At 44.2% G+C, this 23,669-nt stretch overlaps 1 protein-coding gene across 2 annotated transcripts in view; it reads left to right on the forward strand.

Annotated features, from left to right (window-relative positions):
* tmem121ab (transmembrane protein 121Ab) overlaps nucleotides 1–23,054 on the forward strand; it is a 37,011-nt gene extending 13,957 nt beyond the window's left edge. The window contains exons 2-3 of one of the 2 annotated variants that reach the window (XR_011102739.1): nucleotides 19,990–21,879; nucleotides 22,248–23,054. Coding sequence is in view for 1 of the 2 variants with exons in the window: in XM_068708201.1 (XP_068564302.1) it covers nucleotides 20,874–21,812 (939 nt within the window). In the remaining variant the exon portion in view is untranslated. Of the gene's footprint in view, nucleotides 1–19,989 lie in introns of both variants that reach the window. The other variant, XM_068708201.1, reaches the window with a different exon arrangement.
* Nucleotides 23,055–23,669: the final 615 nt, after the last annotated feature.

The following is a 23,669-nucleotide window of genomic DNA, read 5'->3' on the forward strand; positions in this document are numbered from 1 at the left end:
TACACACCACAGGCCTATTAACCAAATGGCACCGGAGTAAACACCTTTGCTGAACAAAGAGTCAGTTGGCCTCTGAGGTCTGGGAATAGCCGGAGTACAGAGAATGCGATTGAGCCTCGCTATCGATTGTCATGAAATACCTTCGCACATATCTGGTCCTAAAGGCTACAAGCCCCGGTTAGGGACGCACACCTGGTGTACTTCTAACCAGTACCCACCACCAACAGCCCCCCCCCCCCCCCCCCCCCACACTTTCTCTCTCACTCTGGCTTGTTGAGCTTTACACTGCAGACAAGAGAGGTCGGATGAGGGCTCCGCCTCCCAGCATGTCTACTTCAACTCGTATTCATGGAAAGGCGTGCCAACTTTCTGTGTCACGTTGGGATCTTAGAGGTCGAGGTGCCGCTTTTACACCCTCATCCCCCCCCCCACCATCCCAAAACCCTCCTGCCCCACCTATTTCCGCCTCCTCAACTAAAATGCCTTTAGGGAATAGAGGAAGGGCAGAGGAGACAGACAGTGAGCGAGTGAGTGTGTGTGTGTGTGTGTGTGTGTGTGTGTGTGTGTGTGTGTGTGTGTGTGTGTGTGTGTGTGTGTGTGTGTGTGTGTTTGTGTAGATGATAAGGTGAATGCGAGTGCATGTGTGAGACATATTCGCCGCCTGAGCCTGTGTGTAAGAACTTGTGTTTGTGTTTCCAAAGTGCTGGCATGTTAGCGTGCGAGCGGGAGACATGGCATGTCAGATTTAAAGTAAAACCGTAGAGAGATTTAAAAGCGCGCTGCCGCCGAAGAAGGTGTGCAGCTGTGTGTGAATGATAGAACGCTTGTGTCGCTCATCGTCTTTCTGCTCACGGCCGCGGTTAATTATTCACCGGGGTTGTGCTGCAGAGATGAACTGAGGGGCTCTGGGATAAAGGCACTGGAGGAGGAAGATGAAATTATAAAATCCTAATGACGGAACACTGGCTGAATGGTAATTTCTTAAATTGATTTTGAAAGGGTGCCCAGACAGAACCTGCATGGAGAGACATTGAGATGGGGATAGGGAGAGGATTTCTCTCTCTCTCTCTCTCTCTCTCTCTCTCTCTCTCTCTCTCTCTCTCTCTCTCTCTCTCTCTCTCTCTCTCTCTCTGGACATGTTCAAGCCCTTTTTTCACCTCTGGCCTAATATTTCCTTCTTATCCCACACTTAAGCTTCATTGCCACACATCTGTCCTTTTGTTTCAATCTCTTCTACTTAACCTCACCTCCTCACCTTCGTCTGCCCGTGTATTCTGTTCACATACCTCTGCAATGTGCTGATCTTATTAACAGTTATCTCATTTTTTCGAAGTCATAAGTATACAGGTGATAAAACTTAAAATCTCAATCCTCATTGAGGTGAACAGCGATGAGGTTTATAGGAACTGAAAATGTAATCAATGGAAATAACTGCAGAAAATGAGCGTGAGTTATGAGAAAATGGAGGTTGACGTCTGATGGCCGATGAAGTGATATTTTTATGATTAAAATATTTACTGAAGCACAGTGTAAAAACACTTTGAGACAAGTAAAACCTATTCATTCAAAATGTCATCTCAGTAAAAGTAAAAAAGGATTAGCATCAAAATATACTTTATATTATGCAGAATGGCATGGTTAGGTCATTTTAAACTACTTTATAGAATTAATAATTAGGCTATATACTACTTAATAACAGATAATAGTTTGTTAGTTGATTATAACTTTGTAAGAAGAATCTGAACCTGTAGCCTAACTATTAATATTCTTAAGTAAATGTAATGAATTTAAAAGTGCAATATTTCCCTCTGAGATGTAGTTGTAGTTGAGTCCACCAATGCTAGAGGACAAAATAGAACCAGATAGATCCATTTCATTTTAAAATGTAGAAGAAAAATAAATAAATCCGCCCCCTCCTGGGGGTCTGAGGTACTCTCACCAAAGTCTAATAATACCATGGGGTTTTTTTAGATAAATTAATACATTCATGTGGCTCAGTGGACAGAGCAGAGGATCGGAAGATCAGCAGTTTAATTCCCACTACCTCCAGTCTGCATGTTGAAGTGTCCTTGGGCGAGACACTGAACCGAAAATTGCTTCCGAAGACTGTGCCATCGGTGTATGAATGTGTGCGAATGAATATTTAGATTAAAGCCTGATGGGCATGTTGGCACCTTGTATGCCAGCCTCTGCCATCAGTGTATGAATGTGTGTGTTTGTGTGTGTGTGTGTGTGTGTGTGTGTGTGTGTGTGTGTGTGTGTGTGTGTGTGTGTGTGTGTGTGTGAATAGGTGCAAGTGTATATCCCCCACAGCTTTTCTATTGGGCTTGGGAGATGCAGTACATGACATCACGCACTATTGATAAATAGCTGCTTTATTGTAAATAATCGCATTTATGAAGAGCCAGGTTAGCTGTTGTCCTTGCCGCCCAGTCTGCATGCTTAGCTAAGATAACCACATCCATTGAGAAAAAGCACTCTACCTCCAACTGCTGCAGCGGAGGAGCTTAGCGAATCTACATGGATGGATGTTCTCTTACACTCCACTTTGACACAACCTGTTCAAGCACAGTGCATTCAAACTTCGGCACACAAGCACACATCCCTCTGTCTTCTCCCGTTAGCGTTTCTCCCCCGTCTCCTCCCAGTCTATCTCAGTTTTGTCGTCCTCTGTGACCACCGGCCAGTCCCCGTCGCCCCCCCCCCCCCGTTATCCACGCGACGGGCCGCAGAGGAGAGCGAAAGGCACAGTGATTGACAGAGATAAGGCCTCTAATTAGAAGCAGTGATTGGGGGCTCTGGAGGGGGCTTAGCTTCCTGGCAGGCGGAGAGAGAGGGAGAGGAGACAGAGACGTATCCAGGGCGCCCAACCCCTCCGCAATTAGACACACATCTGCTATCAGCGATCAGCTCAGTGTCCCTGGAACGGGGAGACGTTCTACAGCACGTTGCCTGTCAATGTCATTCATTGTGCCTTTTTTCCTTCCCTCGTACAACCCCGCCGCCGCCCCACCCGACGGATTGGTGGAGATGCTGACACAGGCGCACATACAGCGCGAGTGAGCACCGTGGATATTCACACTCAGGTTGTTGTTTTTTTGGTTTTTTTTAGCACGCATGTAGGACAGAGAGGCAAACACACAGTCGCGCAAACACCATCGTCTGTAGTTCACACACGTGTTCCGTCACGGCCGAATGCACTCATGAGGAGAGTGGAGATGCCCTAATGCATCTTGTTAGCCGTAAATGATGCATGTATAAATTAATACACACGTGCAAACGTCACCAGAGGATGCGTTTGAGTTAACGGGACACACACAGAGGCGAGAACAGACCCACACACCCTCTCCTACTGTATACGCACACCTTGAACATATCATTAGCATGCACAATGCCTGACTCAGTGCTTACTTACTCCAGGCTTTGAATTTACAGTGTGAAAGTACAATCAGGCTGCTGAGATTTTTTACAGCCCGGGCAAAATGTCACATCATCTCGGCACCGAGTTTTACGACTCTAATCTGGGTGGCAGACACAGGCGGCGGCGCCCACTAGCATGTTCTAAATGGAATAATAGTACATTACGACACACAGGGGCATACATCACAGGGAGCTCTTTGCAGCTGGAGTGTGTTGTCGGATCGAGCTAATTTATGAGCAGATATGTCTACAGCCTAATTCCAAATATGAGGGAGCCGTCATTTGAATAATCTACAGCGAGGGAGCGGAAGGCTAAGGGATATTTAACGTGATGAATAAGCCAGAGCCGTACGTCTTGTGCTTTCCGCTAAGGCCTTAAATCTGGAGTCCTCGACCAGAGGTAGAGGGGTTGGGAAAGTGCGTGGAACAAGTCCATGTTGGTTCGAAGCGTTCAGAAAGAGAGAGAAAAGCCAGAGAGTCCAGTAGTGAGACACAGGGGGCCCTGTTACACAGAGTCTCCGACTAAAGAGATTTCTCAACAGAGACATCCGCCGAGAAGGCAAATTAGTCTAGGACCAGCCTTAATCCATGTCTGTGAAACTGGCCACAAGTGTTTTCTCTCCAGGGAGCCAGGTCTTCATTATAGCCCTGTTTTTCAATATCACATCCCAGTCTCCATCAGGAGACAGATCGCCCCAGCAACAAAGGAATCTGGTTTTAACGCGCTCTGTTAAACATGCCATGCTGCTCGGCTCCTCGGTGGCCTCTGTGCATTATCGTTTTATAAGTCATAAATTGGACGTCGCTGAGGTTCAATTTTGATACCGAGCATTCGCTCTCCCTCCCTTTGCTTTGTACGCATGGACATCGTGAGCCTAGCCTTGAATGAATAACCTTGAGCGAAGTGAGCACCGTGACTGCTCGGCATAATAGGGAGCAGGAGAATGTTGTTAGCTCTGTGCGGGGTGAGGAGGGCAGCGTCCGTATCCCCTTAGCGCAGGTCAAACAGACTTCTGTGACAGAAGGGACCAATCAGGACAACAAAGACATGGAGGCAGAGATAGAAGGACGCAGGGGAGGGGGTGATGTGAGCTCACTCAAGGAGAGAAATGAGAGAATTGGAGCATTCCCTCCTCGTGGATACACAACATTTATGAACAGACATAGAGAGAGAGGGGGAAAAAAATAGAGAAAGAAGAAAAGTATGTGTATTTTTTTGTTTTTGTCACTCATATTATCGCATTTTAGGCAAAATCTTTCTTCCACTGCTTACTCTCCAACTATGTCCTGACACATGAGTCATCGTAGTCCAGGCGAGGGATACAGAACACCAACGCGCATCCAAACCAACCATCTGGGAACGTACAACTACAGCTCGCAATTCATGCAACCACACTTTTTTTTGGGAATTTGCATAAGGAGCCAAAACTGCACACAATATAACGTGATTTATGTCTTTTCATAAATGTGAAGTATAATACTGGGGGTATTTGTCAACAAGGTAAATACTTCCAACCCTATTGCAAAACAAGAAAGAAACATTTTTAGTGATCTCCCATCATTCAGCCCCTTGAAGACAAACATCATGATGAATGTATGTTGTACATGTTCTAAACATAATTATGTGTATTCAGCCAACTGTAAACGACAGTGAATGCAGCAGTCTGCTATATGGACACTCAGCCTTCGAATTCAAAACTGAATATAGCAGCTGTGTGAATGTCTCATTATTATAATTGGAGAACTAGCATGTTCTGCTGTTAGCGGGCTACTTTTTTGCGCGGCCTTTTTCTGACTCCTACTCTTCCCCTCTTGTCAACACGCATTTCACGTTTTCATCTTTTGCCGATAAATCCAAGCGTTGCTTGTGTTATGCCGAGGCACTGGAGTCTCATGAAATCTGCGATTCTGTGCGGCAGAGTGAAGGCTCGAGTATTTATGAATGGCTTTAAACAGCGGGGGAGAGATGAACTGCTGGATTTTCCCTGCTCTCGTTTCTTCGCCTGCTCTCCCCTTCTCGCTTTTCTCTCAGCTGTTCAGCCCCCACACACACACACACACCCCCCCAAGTCCGCGTTCGGCATCCCACTGTGTGCGACGTTCAGTCTCAGTGTGAAAAATCAGCAGATGGGTAAAGTTTGTGGTTCGTGTGTGTTTCTGCCCGTGTATGATGGAAGAGAGGGGGGTGAGGTAGAGCTAAAGAGCAGGGAATAATTTATGACCAACGTACCCTATAATTAGCAAAAACTAAATTGCGTGTCATGTAGGAGGCAGTTAAATAGGGCTCCTCCTCTGTCAAAGGACATTGTGAAGCTCAAAAAGAACTACAGTAGAAAGGCGACAGTGCGTCTCCACCGACTTCCTCTCTGAGCTGAAAAATAGGATTGCTGAAATAGGAGCCCATAGCCTGGATGATTTGGGACCCAGTTTGGGCGAGACCAAGCCGCCAATAACTTTTTGATGAATTGCTAATTCTCAATTAATTTTTGGGGCTTTTAATCTGTTAATAAAGGCTCGAAGGCAGAATCACATTTGAAAACACGGAACACATTCAAACTGAATTCTTTCATACACTCTATGTTGCCTATGGAGGTACGTTCGTGTGCTAAACAGCAACAAAGCACTTCCACAGATGGAGGCTGTTCTCATTCAAACAAGCGGTTCTTCTGATTGATCAAATTGACTTTTTAGCTCTCAACAAGCCCTCGAGCTTCTTCTGAGACCTCGAGAAGGACTGGGACATGAGATGGGTTTTTTGCACCTTTTTGTAATTTTATTATTTTATTCTCAGCTAAGTTTTTCAGCAACGGATACACTGAAGAACAATCTAATTGTGTTTATTTAAAATAGAACACTTTTCTTATGAAATGATGGCTACATTATACAACACCAGAACGTGGAATAGATATTGTCTTGGTGGAGATCGATGGCTCAAGAAATTTGTCAAACCACAGTGATGCAAATTTGACTTAATGTATCACAGAAATGTATTATAGTTGATTCAACATATTCCATCTTCTTCTAGAATTATCTTTAATATCCATTACGAAAGCATAAAACACAACTCATTAATTAAAATCTCACGGGTAATTTAGGCGTCCTCAATCAGCACATTATGTCGAACTACTACTGTGACTCATGATAGTTACCCGCCAGTTATGCCTTCTTTTGTTTGCATCCTGCATCCTTTTGATTGGCACATCTGGAACGTGGCTGTTTTTTCGACAGCTCTTTCTGCAAATTGTCATTCTTTTGTATTCAGCTTCACCCACGCAACTGAAAAAGGCTATGCTGTTTGTTGACGTGCCACATGCAACACTCCATATCCAAGCCTTTATCCATGATATATAATAAATACTCCATATCCAAGCTATTGTAAAGAGAAGGCCAACTCACACTGTTAAATGCTTTAGAAACAGGTGGTCTTAAAAATCTTCATTTGAGTATACATGTTGCCAGACAAATCAAATAGTTTACAGGAAATGTAACCTTCGTTTCCTTATAATGCACGCTTGACTCTTCTCTACAGGGCTGGTACAAAGGCAATAAGATAATCCATGAATATGAGATATGATTTTACAGGTAATTACAATTCTTCCTCTGGATTGTGGGGGTTGGTTTACAGCTTTTTGCCGGTTCCACCTACAGTCTATGGGCATACCTATTGTCTTTTTGATTCCTCACACTTCATTTTGTTCGTACGCCCTCTGGAGTTTTTGGAGAATAATGCAGCGCATAGAGTATTAATTAACGCCTCCGTTCATGTTCGGAGCGATTGCGCGAGTATAAACAAAGCTCAAGTGACAGACTATGAACACAGTCTGCTTTGATGACGGATTTCTGTATTTTTTTTAATATTTCCTATGGAGGGGTCCATCTGCGGCATGTCACCCCTCTTTAACCCGCATCCCTGCATATCGTACATCAAACAACCAATTTATTTGAATTTTTTTGGTGCAGCTGACGAGTTTCTCAGCTGGCTAGCGGTAAAATAAAACTAGTCGTTTGACAGTAATGTAAACTAGGAGGTAGATGTATTCATGATTTAGGCAGATAAACAGCCTGTTGAATGCTCTCTATGCAAACTGTGTCAAGAGTAATAAGTACTGCAGTGTGTTATTTCAGCCCCTTGACGCTCATAATCAAGCAACATATTCCTATAAAATGTTGACAACTGACATGTAACATACATCTTAAAAACAGGCTGCATTGCACCGTTAAGTGTTCGCAGTCACATAATTGATACCTCAGATTTGAATTGCTTCTCCTAATGGCTCCTCTCCTTTGTTGTTTGTAAATTGCTGCATGGCATTGTTCGAGGAGCATGACATAACAGAGGTTTATTAGTGTGCCCCATCTGCTTGGGGGCCTCTTTAGAGCTGTTTACATCAGACAACCTGATGTTCACGTCATTTTAGATGCGTGGCTTCAGATGTTCCAAATTGATAAGGAGAGGCCTGCATTAATAGCAACACAATATGCTATTATCTTAAAGTGGACGTCAATGATGCTCGGCGTAATTGACAAAGCCCACTGGGTCGACAGGTCTAAGGAGCGCACAACAGTACAAATTGTTTTTAATTAATTGCCCTGCAGTAATGAATTCATGGTGCAAGGAAATTATTTTATTGATTCTATAGAGTGGCACATTCCATAATAACCCATTTTAGATGTGACGTGATTATTTTCTTTAATGTGCACATAATGCAATAAGTGAGCTATAATTGAAAATAAAAATCAATCAAGGATCTTGACATCTTGTAACACTGGCTCCCTAAACGTGCTAAATACGAGATTGGGAGCTTTTTGATTCCGTCTCAACGTCTCTGAACGTGGCGACGGCTGAGCAAACGGCGGTTAAATACAGCTCCTTTAAAGGCTCCGCACACCCACACAGGTGGGTTTTTTTAGTTACTCCGGGGATTAGGCCTCTCTTTGATGATGGGCGGAGCTACAGTATGGAGGACATCGCTTCATGTCACGCGACCATTTCCCTATACCCCTCATACGACGCACTCTCAAGAGTCGACTCCAGTGAGCAGTGAATTCAGATTTCAAATGCGTAGTAACCATCATCACTTCATAACATTGTGTGTCATGTTTTTTTTATGTTAATTCATTTATTATATTACAGCTACTAATACCAGTAATGCTCCTTTCCTTTGACACTTTAGGGAAGTCGATTTGTTTGCCAGGAATTTCATGGAAGGGTTTCTATCAGTTTACACTTTGTGGATTCATTTTTATTTATTTGTATCATACATTCAGAGACAGTAAAAGGGGAGAGAGTGGACGACATGCAGCAAAGTGCTGCGGGACAGATCAGAACCCCAGCCCCCGCAGTGAGGACTCACCCACAGTGGACATTTGGAGTGCAGTCTCTGTGCGGTCATTAGGGAGTAATATATCAGTATTTCAATACATTTTCCAAGTAACTCGTCCAACACTGCTATAACTGCATGTGAGAGCAGAACGGCTACTGCCTCACCCTTGCATCATACAGACAAATTATGCCATCAACATGAATTACCCATCAAAACCGCAGATTCACAACAACATGCCAAAAGCTACCAAAGTCTGTTCACAATGGCACAGCTCATAATTGCTTGTAAAACCTTAGTAGACAACTCATTATAAGGCCTGAGGGAAATGACTGGCCGTGTGGAGAATATCAGCCATGTCCAGCTAACAACATTAGTAAAATTACCACAGTTGTACAATTATTTCTGTTTTGCTTCCACTGAGTAAATACAAATTGCATGGATTTGTCTTTCAGAGTTGCACAGCACTTCGAAACTTGAGAATCACAGCCAAACACACCTCAGCGGAAGCACTTGCCAAGAAATGTGACACTCCTCAGCGAGCCGCATGGCAAACAATTGTTTAATCCCGAGAATACTACCGTTTTCCATTTCATTATCATACAAAGCAGGTGTCGCCTTCAGCAAACACCCTGCCTGTGAGACACGTTCAAAGTTTTGCAAACATTTAGTCAAATACCTGGTGTCACTTCACGGATGTAAAAAAGCATGTTCTCTCTCTCTCTCTCTCTCTCTCTCTCTCTCTCTCTCTCTCTCTCTCTCTCTCTCTCTCTCTCTCTCTCTCTCTCTCTCTCTCTCTCTCTCTCTCTCTCTCTCTCTCTCTCTCTCTCTCTCTCTCTCTCTCTCTCTCTCTCTCTCTCTCTCTCAATCAAATACAGTAGAAATGCCCCCCAACAAAAACTTTGTAATCAGTCTTTAAAATGGGAAACATTTCTCTCACCATCATCAGATTTTCTACACTTGCTTCATGGAAAATACGTTTTTTTTATAACTGAACGCAAGATTGAATAACTTGTTGAAAGGGACTTTTTTCTTCTTCTTCTTCTTTCTGCCTGGTTTTCACTCCCATCCCTGAGTCCCTGACTGGTAATATTTAAATCTGTTTCCTCTGCAAAGCTATCCGTTTTAACTCCCAGCTCATTAGCAGCACTTCAAAGTCTCCCTGTATCGCATCTCTTTTGCCTTTTATTCAGTCACGTGGAGCAGCAAACCCTTGCTCTCTTGCATACTTCCCTCTCTCCCTCTCTCCCTCCATCTCATCTCCTTGCTCTGTTTTCCTTTGGTTACTTTTCCCCCTCTGAGGACGGTCATGAAGGTGACTGATGTCGCCCTTTTACCTGCCGGAGCACCCATATGCTTTCTGCAAACCGGGGAAGGAAGACAAAGTGAGCTTTAATGGTTAGGCTAAACACCACCTTATAGAACTATAGAGGATTCTTTTGTGCAACTCTGCATTTACAGCCACTATTTGCTGCAGTAAACTCAATACGGAAATGATAACACTGAAAGGACCTGTGAGGTTTTGATGTCTTTGGGAAGTCATTTTACCCTCAAGTGGGACGGAAAGCAAACAGAAAAGGAAGCGTGACTGGAATGAGGTATGGCTGCCTCCTCCCTCAGGGTGGCCAGATTAGAAAAGGCGACAGTGAACACAGGAGGAGGAATTGCAAGGCATGGCAAAAGAGCAGGTTTAGGAGGGGGAGAAAGGAAGACTGGGCAGGGGGAGTGGCTGGCTGGGGGGGGGGGGGGGGGTTATTGACACAAAGATCAAATAGATCTCACTGTAATACCGCTGGATAAAAAACACTTCTGTCCCTGGGTGATCACACACATCCAAATTATCATTAGAGAAATTTATATGAGAGCTGAGATTGCATGGGCAAATCAATATGCTTGTTAAACTCTTGCATGGGTGAATTAAAAGCTAGAGGAGTGCGTGATAGTGTGTTACCGTAGTGCAGCTTCAATGCCATGCCAGAGATATTTGTCTGTGTGTGTGTGTGTGTGTGTGTGTGTGTGTGTGTGTGTGTGTGTGTGTGTGTGTGTGTGTGTGTGTGTGTGTGTGTAAAGATGAGGGTAATGGTAATCACTGCGGCACCTTATGCTCTTTTGTGGCCGACAATTTGAAAAATTAAAGGGGGGTCCAACAATCACTTGAAGGGACAATCCAATCATCAGTGTGAGGGGTAGTTACAGTATGGGCTTGAAGGTGTGTTTTTTTTGTTTTTTTTTCCAACAGAAGGGATTAAAAGGAAGCTAGACTTAATTATTCAGCCGATTCCTAATTGTTATTACTCGAGTTTAAGTCACAAAACCAAAAAGGCAGAAACAATGCAGCTGGGATTTACCGTATATGTGGTCTTGCTTCACCGACTGCAATCTGGAACTTTTGATAGAAAAAAAAAAGAAAGTGAGGGGATGAGGTTATATTTCGTTGATCAGAGCTGACAGAAGCGTTAGAGGCTAAAGCACTTTTTGGGTATTAAAGTGGATTTTGTAGGTCAACTGAAATATCAGACGTGCTATAATTCTTAAACTGAGTGGGATTTCCCTTTATAAGATGAGGTTAGGGTTAGGGTCCCAATTTCTAACTGGGTTTACATCATTTTGTCCTCTTAAACAATGACAAAATGGGTCTTCATCGGCTCTTAGGTGAGCATCAATCAACTCAAACGACATGTCGCATTGGCGGAACATCTTGTTCTTTATCTTCAAAGCTGCAGTAATCAATATTTTTATATGAACAATGGCTCAAATGACTTCACCAAATGTGAAAAAGATCTCTTGTATGAATCCACAGAGAAATAATCAGCAACTCTGCAGATCACAGGACGTTTGCTCAGAGGCCCTCAAAATGATTTGCACATGTATAACTAAAATCACAATACACACTAACACACTGGATCATTTATGCAAAAGTCTGTATATAAAACTATTTAAAAATATAGATTTTATTCGTCCTCAGTCACAAATAGCACGACACAGTACTCTGTTTAAACCTGGTGTTTGTGCACAGTGTAAATATCAGTAACAGTATTATATGTATAATTAAATGCCAGTGGTGGCTGCCTAGGTTTGAACTTTTGTATGTCGACAAAACTGACATGTCATATTTATTAAAGAAAGTGGATTTGATAAAAACAGACAAACTCACTCACTTTTTAGGGGGGGTGGGGGGGGGGGCTCAGCTTTTCTTAGATACAGGTAGGGGGGGGGGGGGGGGGGGGGCTTCGAAGAAAAAAGGTTGGGAAGGTTTGCTGGTAACCATAGTGGAGTTGAGCTTAAGTACGCTACGTATTAAAAAATACCGTGAATTGCATAACGTGCATCGCCGCGTCGCAAGAAGTGGCAGCGCACCAGTCAAAGCCAGTCCCCTGGAGAACAAGCTGCAGCTAAAAAAAAATATTTCCCACAATCCTCTAAAGTGCGGTAGTATTTTAGACAGCGACCCAGCAATGGGGTGCTCCGTAAACTCTGCAGATTGGAAATGGCTTTTTCCCAGCAATACTGCTCTTGCGCCTTCCTTTGTCAAGACGACGGATGCTCCAATCCCACTTTGGGCTTTCAGTTGATACCAGCTGCCGATCCAATACCAGTGTTAAGTGATGACCTGTATGCCTCACTGTGTGGAAGAGGCTGGGATCAGTCTTTCACGTGTACAACATGCGTCATCTAACTTTGCTATTCAGATGTTTTATATTTTCTGTTTACTTTAACGACCGCGAATGAGTGAGAAAATGGCTTAGACTAACGTCAGAGACTTTTGTTATCGTACGCTTTTTTATTTCCCTCATCCCGCACTGATGCAAAAACACATTTGCGTGTGTCGTGTGATTATCTTAACTGCATATGACTCCCGTAATGAAACCATTTTAAAAGTAAAATTAAAGATTTTTTTTCAGATCAAGGAAAGGGTTGCTGTGACATACAGAGATTAGATGAATCCATGTCTCACATCAATCCTTATGAATTCGAGGTAATATAATATGAAAATGTTAATCAGACATGTTTCTGATATTTATTTTGGGTGTATTATATGTTAGTTATACTACTTGGGAATTAAAAAAAACAATATTTGCGATATTTGATAAATTAGTCGTTAGATTAATCGACTTATCGAAAAAACGTAATCATTAAAAAAAAGAATAATTGTAGGTGCAGCCCTACAGTGGAACATTTACCATAAAAAAAAATGTAAAAAATAAAAAAAATCCCATAGGCATCCATTCATTGAGCAAAACTAAAGTAAGGAGGTTGAGGGGGAACCTTTCACCAAGTTCTCTCTGAGGTTCGGTCCACAGTCTCAGACTTTGAGAACCAATGAGAACCATAAGATGGTAAAACCCAGGATTCAATGAGAGATTGCATTGAGTTAGAGTGGTAAGGGGCTCTCTGTACAGTACAGTAACTCAATGTATTAACTTGATGATATCAGCCTTTTCCAAAACTGCCTGTTGCGCAAAAAAATGCAAATGATACGCTTTTTAAATTATCCATCGGGACACTTTTCACTTGAATAAATGTCTGCTAAGTCGCCCTCTATTGTTGAATGAGGTAGCACAATGGTGACTGAGCCTATGGCGCACTGATAAAAGCCCTTGAACTTGCGGTGGACAAAAGCGGGACAAAAGCGGGACAAAAGCGGGACAAAAGCGGCGCTCTCTGGGAAGTGAGATCCAAAAACACGCCTGCAATTAACGCTCGTCGCTTTAAGAGAGCGAAGCAGAGATCTTCTAGATATTAACCTCAAACAAAAAGGTTAAACGTTCCACAGCCGCAGCTACTTTAAACAGCATCCTCTTTGGACAGTACTTCAAGAGAGTCTCGTCTCTTGTGTATGCGTTGGGCCACTAGTCATCTATTGCCCCCCCCCCCCCCCACCCCCCCTGTGTCAGTGACTAACTGCCGGGTGGGATGTCAGAGGGCCGCTCTTCACATTGAGGATGACTCACTGTGTCATGGTGCCTTTGATCCTCTCCCCAGCTTTGTGAATAAAGAATACACTTTGATTGACACTGCGCACATTATGGCCGTTTTGAGAGTTGGCAGGGGAGAAAAAGACACTGTCTGTCATGTTGAAAGGCCCCCGTCTCTGCCGCTGAGGGCCAAGTTGGAGGAAAGCGCTTTGGAAGCTGCTTTCTACATCCAACCCTATACAATGGCCATTATAGGAGCCCACCCTGCACAGCAGCTATCCATCCTTTGTCGTGGTGCAGCGCGTTTGATTTCGGCAGCGTTTGATCAACACCCACGGCTATTTAAAAGCACCGACAGCCCGAATACAGATTGGGTTAGTTACAGTTATGTGGTGAAATGAACCTTCGGTGCTTATCACACACACACACGATGTGACATGGCAAAGTAGAGTGAGGATCAGCCTTAATCAACAATAATGGGTGATAAAATGAGCTTAACCACTGCTACGAAACACGGCCCTCTTCTGGGTTTCAGACCCCCGTCAGTATTCTAACCCAGTGCAACCTCATGAGCAATTACAAGCGTATTTTGCGGCGATAACAAGAAAACAAGAGAATGGGAATCTAAGAGCAGCATGTAAGACGCACCCTGCGCATTGTGTTCTGACTAATTGAGCGGTGTGCACAAAATAGGTTGGAAAGGACTAAACCTGCCAAAAATAGACAACAAAAATCCTGAACATAGGTGTTTAGAATTTGTTCACACAGCGCCACACTGATCCATTAGACGCAGAAGATACACACTGTGAATAATGCACCACAGACAAGGCTAAGCCCTATTAGGGCGGCTGAGTTTAGTGGTTTTAACATGTTCAGGAAATGTGCCGAGCGCCTGGGAGATATCGCGCACGTTCGTCGGTGCAGCCGGGGAGGGGATCATGCTGACATATTCAAACGCAGCCAGGTCGGTTATCGCAGACATGTGTTAACATGTATTCAAGGATTTGGGGATATGATACTGTGCAGTGTTATAATCCGTACAAGATGTACGAGATCAGTGTGTGGCTATAGAACGTTATCAGGATGTGAAAGATGGGATAAAGACGTGACCTGCAGATCGCCCTCCTGTAATTAACCTTAAAGGCAAGGAAATAGTGTGTGTGTGTGTGTGTGTGTGTGTGTGTGTGTGTGTGTGTGTGTGTGTGTTAGAGCTTTCACACATGTACATGTGAGTGCATGTGTGTGTGTGTGTGTGTGTGTGTGTGTGTGTGTGTGTGTGTGTATATACACAGTTTCTGTGTGTATACAAGCGTTTGCTCAGCCGAGCCGAGCTGAGCTGCGCTGCGCTCTGTGTGCTGGGCGAATTCAAAGCAATCTGCCACCTCTCCCAAAAGCTAGCCGAGCGCCGACTGTAACACAAAGGACGGCGCAGAACACCTGCCGAGATGATGAAGATGGCTCGCAGCCAAGACGACATATGGGTCTCATTCTGGCCCTAATGAAGACAACCTGACATAAATATCGAACAAAACGGACCACTCCGGAGATCTACGCCCCCCCCACCCCCCCCGCGGCGTTGCCGACATTGACTCAAACATTTGATCATCCTTTGGGGTGTTGAGGCATTAGAAATTGAGAGCGGAAGCGTGGAGCGAACGCAGAGTTTGGCAAGTAATGCGATACATTTAATGCATAACAGCGCGGCTTCCCAAAAAGCACGAATATCCCAGTCTTCTTTGAAGCCTACAGGTAAAAGAGCGCACCATCCACAGTTGCAGGATGAAATGACGGTGCTGCTGTAAACAAGTGGTAGCTCGCAGCCCTCGCAAGGTGTATGAAGTGTCAGAACACCTCAGTATTAAAAGAAAAGCTTCTTGAAGCTCGTAAGGCTTTGCTATCCTTAAGCTCCGAGCCCGAGTCAAAAGAGACAAACATCAATAGCAACAACACAGGTAATTAAGATAAGTCAGCGCTTGAAAGGAAACTGTTTTCGTGCAAAAGCAGCACAAAAAGCACCATTTTAACAACCGATACGCATTTGATTGATTTTTTTTCCCCACATTGTTGAGAATGGAAGGATTCTGTGCCAAAATACTGTTCTAACCGTTGTTCTAGTTCTTTGACCCGAACAGACCTTTTGTAGTTTTTTCGTTTTTTTTTAAAAAACAACTGTAGAAACAAACCAAAAAGTAGCAGAATGCCACTTTCTGCCCCGGCCTTCGTCCTTGTTGTGATCCACGTGATAGCCTGTGGCCAGTGAGGGAGGCTAACAGTTAATAGAACTGCCTGAGAAGGAAACTCTGGCTGCTTAGAGAGATAAGAGAGATAATGGCCTTGACCACAGCTACAGCAATAGCCTTCCCCCTTGCAAAGCCTTCCATGTTGCCTTTTGTATGGTACACCAAAAGGAATATGCTGTAACTGAAGCTGAAATGTACAGCGTGCAGTACACAGAGCCTTGTGCTCTCACAGGGAAAAAAAAAAAAAAAAAAACTCAAGCAAAGATGTGAAATGATCGTCGTCACAGCTGTCAAATCACAAATCAATGGCAAATTCTTTTCTTTTTCTATTTCTATGGGGCTAATCTTTCAGCCTCGATTTATACATTTTAAATGCAAAGCACTTCTGTCATCATCTCACGCAGACAAAGGCCCTTTTAAATACGACAGAATGGATCAGTAATCGTCTGTTACTGCCAAAGTTCATCAGGTTCTTGTTTCGTAGGGGACGCCCATTTAGCGCCAAATCGTGCCGATGACATCTTGGGATCTATGTTTCGCAACTGTAGTCATAATTCCTGGGAGGTTCAAACCATCCAATTTAGCACTCTCATATTATCACGCCGGATGTAATCCGTTAATTAGGGAAACAATCTCAAAGTCTTTTTTTTTTTTTTTATAATTAATATATATTTAAATAATGATGTGATGTACTGTATATGTGGGATCAGCCTTCCTTATAGCATGTTAATGATCCACAGCATTCTGCTAATCAGTCAATTAATCACCATCCTATGAATTTAATCTCTTACTTAGGCACTGTTCTACATAATGGGGTTTTAAACATTCAAATTCATGCTCGGATTACAAATGAGGCTCGCGTCATGTCATGTTCTTCTTAATCTGGGCTTCCATTGACATTGTTGTTCGCTGTAACATGTTCTTTTTTTGTTCTTCAACACACAAGGTTATAGCACAATGACACAGCACGATGCATCCATTCCAGCTCTGCGGTTCTTGTTTCTGTATATTCTCTCTGGGTTCATGCTCTTCGAGGCTGGCATTTTCTAATGGAAAATAACCTCTCCACAATCTCTGGATCTCATTCAGAAACCTCAAAAGCCCATTTTGCTTTGGTGATTTCACTCAGCCCAGCTGAAAACAAACTCATGTTTATTTATCACTTGCTCAAAACTCTCATATCGAGAGCTCAGTTCGTCAAAATGAGAGTGAAATAGAAGCCTTTGGTTTAAAGAAGTAAACACAGTGGGGGGGGGGGGGGGGGAGACCACTTGTAATGCATTTCTGGATTAGCTTTTTAAAATGGATCCAATCAATATCACTGAAAGGTTAGAAATTATTTTTCTGAACTGATCTGTAAATGGCACAAATGTAAGCTTTGGCCTTCTGTTAATGTCAAACACTGTTGATCCGAAGCATTAACCTCGCAGGTGACGGCGGTGGGGCACTCCCTGTTGCTCCGTCTCATGTGGGTCACATATTCTTTATGCGAAAGCAATAATAAGTCACTGGAGTACCCCATTGCAGATCAATATTTTATGTTTATACACACACCGAAGGCTTTTGAACTTGTCAGGTCTTTTTTTTTAATCAAAGTGAGATATGTTGAGAAATACTGAAATAAGCTGTGGCAAACCAACAAGTCAGGTACAACCTGTGCAGAGAGTTAGACTGAACTGTATTAATATCAGAGTCTGTATGTCAACTATAATTCCCCTCATTGCACTTTTTGTGAAAATGGTGGAATATTTTGGGATGGCGACACACTGTAGAGACTAGGAATGTACCGAATAGTTCATTACATTGATAATTACAATTCTGAACCGACATCTGAGTGCTGGGCAGCTTCTCTTTTCTTTATATTTGCATGTCTATTTATTGTGTTTGAACCCTGTGTTTTGGAAGAGTAGGCTCCACTTATCCTATCAGTATTATATTGTTTGTTAGATTCCGGTGGTGGCTGCGTAGGATTGTTTTCGACCGGTGTGATCCAAACATTTCACAGCGTTGTGAAGACCAAAAGTCAACATTTATAGAAAAAAAGTTCAAAAGTTATACCAAATATTCCGCTTCAATCCGTATTTGTTGGTGTTTAGCCTTTCCAAAACAACATGTTTCACTGCGCTCAAAGAACTGTCACTCAAAGGACTCCCACTTGCCGGACACAAAGGACACACCCGTATTTTTTGGGGCGATGACCTCATAAAAAGGACAGACAATCAATGATTAAATTGAAAACCTCAGCAGAAGTAAGACTGAACCACTTGCTTCGAAGCCTTGACCCTTGCCATGGTAATCAATGTCCAAATCAATAATCAAATGCCTCAGGATTTTTTTGCTTTGTTTTCTATATATGTATAACCTCAAAGAAATCCCAAAAAGCTGATGTAATAAGGAATAGTAACTCCACAATATTCATTATGCATCAACGTGAATTATTATGAGTTATTCTCAGATGGAGAGCCCTGGTTGTGTGTAGAGTGACTGTGCTGTCCGGGGCTCTGAAACACAGCGTCAGGGATCGACGAAGAGTCTCGACAAAGCCATGTATTTTATTTCGGGCCTATATGTTGGCATTGACAACAGAATATTTACGTATTTATTTGTATCTGACTAAGACCTCTATCTCTCACTGACTGACTAACAGAATGAAGGGGGAGAGGTGACTGATGCTGCCAAGGAGTAGGACGTGTTGCGTTATGTGTAAAAGAGATTAATACAGTTGCCCTACAGTGAGCCGGCCTGTACCTTTTGGGGACGCAATTTCTGTAAAGAATAGCCTGTAGTGCACCCCCCCCCCCACCCCCCCCCCATCCCCGTCGAACCTTCAAATATCGTCGAATACTTGTCACCGAAGCATCGAAGCCCACAAAATGTACATTCGGTCCCATTTTTTTAGCAAAACAAGTTTGGTTATAGGATTCATATCTTGACTTGAAACGTTCCTCAGCTGACAGAAACACAAATGTGATTTATTTGTGTTCTGCCTGAAGGATCCAGCGACGGGAGGAGCCGACAGAAATGAACAGAGCAACAGATACATTCTAGTTCCTCCTGAAGCTCGCCAGACTCAACCGAGGGAGATGGGTCTGCACAATTAACACACTTCACTTTCTGTTTTTACCCAGCCTTGTTCGCCATCTATGCTAATAACTCAGACATGCTGGGTTATTTATGGACGAGGCCAGCGCACAAGGTGGGCTCCTGCTGGCGAGTTAAGCGCTCGGCATCTGCACAGTTCTTGTGGAAAGAGCTGTAAACGTCCGACTGGACTGTTGATGAGAGACCCTCCCCCCCCCCCCCATCGACCCAACCCAACCCGTCACACGCTTCGATACACACGTCAGCTGGAATATTAAACAGGTCAAAACAGAAACACCTTGAAACATCATCCAGCCAAAATAGACTGAAAGTGGAGCTTGAATTGAAGGCAAAAATAAAGCATGAGGAATGTAATTATCAATTTAGTTTGACACGTTTTAGACAGCTGAAATGTGGTCTCCATGGACACTCCGTGGAAAACACTGGCTAATAATCCTCCAGGAAAATATCTACTGCATACATACTGCAATCACAATATCCCAGCTTCAGTTTAGAAAGCATACAGTGCACCAGACTGACTCTCGCCTAAGAAGAAAATGGAATGCCAAGCAATGCAGTAAAAAGAAGAAGAGGTGCCGAGCAGCTAGCTACTATATGAGACTACAAGTACTTGTAATAAATCCTCAATTAATCCAACTCCCAAAATTAGACTACTGGGTATTATGGTCCCAAATATGCTGACTATAATAACATAACCATCAAAGCATATTAGCTATGCATCCAGATGTCTTGTGGCACACCACAGACAACAGAGAGGTAATGACATCCTGAAGCACTCTGAGTGGAACATGTGCAATGTGCTCTGCCCTATCGATAGTGAAACAGGCTACATTTAAGCCAAGCTGACACATTGCTTGGCTCCTCATATGTGGTGGCCCGTTGGCAATGAAAACTGTGTTATATGGCCCAGTAGTGCTGACAGGTTTCTTTCTCCTTTTCCTCTGCCCTCCCCCCTCTTCTCCTCTTTATTTCCCCCCCTCTCTCTTCTAGGCTGTGGAGAGGCTGGCACGTGGCAAGAGGAGGAGGGAAGGATGGATCTTCAAACCGATGTAAGAGCCTCCCCCCAGGGATGCTGGCGTCGGACGCAAGGCCTCATGGGCCGTTGACCTACTGTCTCTGTGATTTATGGCGGCTGGGGGCCTCCGGCCACTGCAGACTCCTCTCCTCTCTCTCCTCCGCTTCCCTTCGCACACACTGCAGGATTGCAAGGAGCCACACACACTGCACCACCGTCTGCAGGAGTATCCGAAGAGGGATTCCTCGCACATGCTGAGCTGCAGCACGGGCGCCCATACAACTCCTGCTTCCTGCACCGTCTCGTACAGAAATAAAGCCCTCCATAAACATTTCGACACTGCAGCACCGCGTCCCGCAATCCCATCGCATGTGCGTTAGACCGAGCCGGATCTAAGAGTATTCTCCCTCACTTGACTGTGCGTGTGGATGACTATCAGTCATGGCGTGTCAGCTGTAGAGCCGTTGGTTCTAGCTGCATGCTCGGGGCGCCGAGGCGGATCAATGGAAGTGCGTTGAGTAACGAGGTGATGTTCCTGTTTTCACATGGTCTGAGAGCAATTAGCAGCCAGCATCTCTCCACCGACTCCACACACTGCTCTGCTTCTACATTGCAATAAGCGTCCTCTTCTATGGACTACTAGTGCAGCGACTTATAGTACTGTTCTAATATTAGACACACGAGTCAGACATTTGCTCCTCTGCACACCAGAGCTGTCAGACCACCTTAAATACTTTTTTTTTTTGTCCTCCAGCCGTAAAGGTGTGGAGAGGACACGGTGTCGTCTTTACCTTCTGGACTACTTTTTTTGCTTTTAAAAGCTGGGAACTGAGAGTGAGAGCCAGCAGGTGCCCTCGCCATGGTGTTGCCACCCCCAGACAAACGCCACGTGTGCCTGACCACCATCGTCATCATGACCAGCATGGCCTTCATGGACGCCTACCTGGTGGAGCAGAACCAGGGTCCCAGAAAGATCGGTGTGTGTATTATAGTGCTGGTAGGGGACGTCTGCTTCCTCATAGTGCTGCGATACGTGGCAGTGTGGGTCGGCGCCGAGGTGCGCACCGCCCGGCGAGGATACGCCATGATCCTCTGGTTTCTGTACATCTTCGTCCTGGAGATCAAGCTCTACTTTGTCTTCCAGAATTGCAAGGCAGACAGAAAGAGTTTGGAGACGGTGGCCCGGAAGGCTTTGACGTTGTTACTATCTGTATGTGTGCCAGGCTTATACTTGGTTCTAGTGGCTCTGGATAGCATGGAATACGTGAGAACTTTCCGGAAGAAGGAGGACATGAGGAGTCGTCTCTTCTGGGTGGCTCTGGACCTGCTGGACCTGCTGGACATCCAAGCCAACCTGTGGGAGCCCCAGCGGACGGGCCTGCCCATCTGGGCCGAGGGCCTGATGTTCTTCTACTGCTACATCCTGCTGCTCATCCTGCCCTGCGTGTCGCTCAGCGAGATCAGCATGCAGGGGGAGCACATGTCGCCCCAGAAGATGATGCTGTACCCGGTTCTGAGCTTGGTCACCATAAACGTGGTGACCATCCTCATACGAGGCGTGAACATGGTGCTGTTTCAGGACAGCCGCGTCTCCACCATCTTCGTGGGAAAGAACGTGGTCGCGATCGCCACCAAGGCGTCCACCTTCCTGGAGTACCGCAGGCAGGTGAAGGAGTTCCCCCACCCGCAGAACGCCATGGCACTAGAGCTGCAGCAGAACAGCCACACGCAGCCGCTGCCCAACGCCACTAGTTTGCCCCACGAACCTTCGCCGGTACAGGATGTCATCGACACATGACCAGCCAGCGGTGGACTGAGCGCCATTAGAAACGGACCGCTTTTTACGAAAAGCTCCGGCAGTGGAGGTAGATAGAGAAATCAGCTGCATGACAGGATGATACTCGGCACTTGTCAAGCCCACATGAACTGCTGTGAAACCATAAAAGAGATTTTCAGCATCACCTGCCTGTCAGAACATACTGTAAACCTACACTTGACTCTGAGTGCAGCGTGCAGACTTTGAAATCAAGTCAAAAAGGTTTTTAATCGTGCCATTGTGTTTTTAATTGTTTCAGAAGTTTTAAAAAAAGTTCAAACTTTTAGTAGAGACAATCTCCACAGTGCAAAGCCCGGTGACATTACGTTGTGTAAAACAGACAGTTGGTCCCGCCTCGGTGAGCATCTTGTATTTTTTTAAAAAGGTCACTTTTTTTTTTTTTTTTTCCCCCAACAGTGCATCTGTGGCATTTCCTTTCAATTGCAGCACCAAAGGACGGGCCACTCAGCGTGAAGCTCTGATGGAGAGGAGATGCGGAGAGAGTGACACGGGTCAGTCATGGGCGGGGCTATCTGTGCTGTGCTAGAGCAAGGTCGGTGGCAGACGAATGCTTTTTCCTCCCGCGTTTGGTTCTGCCCGAGAAAAAGAGCTCTGTGGAAGCCGCCGCCTCGGTCAGTGTGACACTCTACGGCCAAAAGGTCCGATTAAAGCACCAGAGCTCAGCACTATACCTCCCACTGCAGGCATCCGAGCGTGTGTTTTACTGTGCGTGTGCGCGTGTCTACAAGCACACGCACACTAGTCTACAGAGTGTGTGTGTGTGTGTGTGTGTGTGTGTGTGTGTGTGTGTGTGTGTGTGTGTGTGTGTGTGTGTGCCTGCAAGCGTACGTTGTCCATGTTCACCACAGGAGGTGCGGGTTATTTCAAATCGTTTTTGGAACAGATGTGAGTGGTTGATGTGTGTGATGAATAGCAAATGAGACAAAATATGTAGTGAAGTCAGAAAAAAAAACACAAAAAAAAACAAACTAATATGATGGGGGTAAGATATGTTTTGTTTTCCTGTACTGTACATTCCTCTAAAACTAGCTGAAGCCTTGAAGTCAGAGAATGCAGAGAGTCCAGAGAACGCCTCACTGAAGAATTGACAAAAGATAAAGCAGAACTACTATAACATACAAACAGAAAACACTTTTTCTGATGTTATTCAGTTTATTATTATGATTATTATTATTATTATTATTATGTACATTCTTTCCTTGATGGAGGCCAATGATGTTTTAATAAAAGTATGTATAAAAGAATAATGATGAGAGCTTGGTTTCTTTTTCCAAATTGTCGTTGGAATCGTTTTTATTAAGTATATAAAGGTTCTCTATACGACATTCAGAGCATTTATCTAGCAGCAAGAGAACAGCGGCTATGTAAAGATTAAGTGGAGCAATGTCTCCTTGAGTAGAGAAGGAAGTCAACACTCCTCTGTGTGTTGTAATCAGAGCTTCTCTACTTTGTTGACAGCCGCGCAAATGTGATAAAAAATGTATAAACCTTTTGCTTTGATCATTTCTCCCCTTTTCTTCCCGGCGCTCTTTATTGTTTCCATAGAGAGTTTCATTAACTGAAGGTGGAGAAGTCAGACACATGAGGACAGTCTGTCCCTTTACTGTCGTAAGGTCAACTGCTGATCTCAGCTTACAGAGACACACTCCATCAGCGTTAAACGTCAGAGTGTTATTTGTGTGGTTTTTTTTTTACTTTTCAAGCAAAATATAGTACATTTTTAGAGCAAAATCAGAATAACTGGACTGCAAAGACCATAACAAACTGTCATAATATGATTCACAAAGATACAGTATATTATATGACTGCATTCCATTT

The sequence above is a fragment of the Cebidichthys violaceus genome, unplaced genomic scaffold (assembly GCF_023349555.1).
Source record: "Cebidichthys violaceus isolate CVI_PGR_0920_01 unplaced genomic scaffold, fCebVio1.0.p SCAF_14, whole genome shotgun sequence".
NCBI classification, from domain to species: Eukaryota; Metazoa; Chordata; class Actinopteri; order Perciformes; family Stichaeidae; genus Cebidichthys; species Cebidichthys violaceus.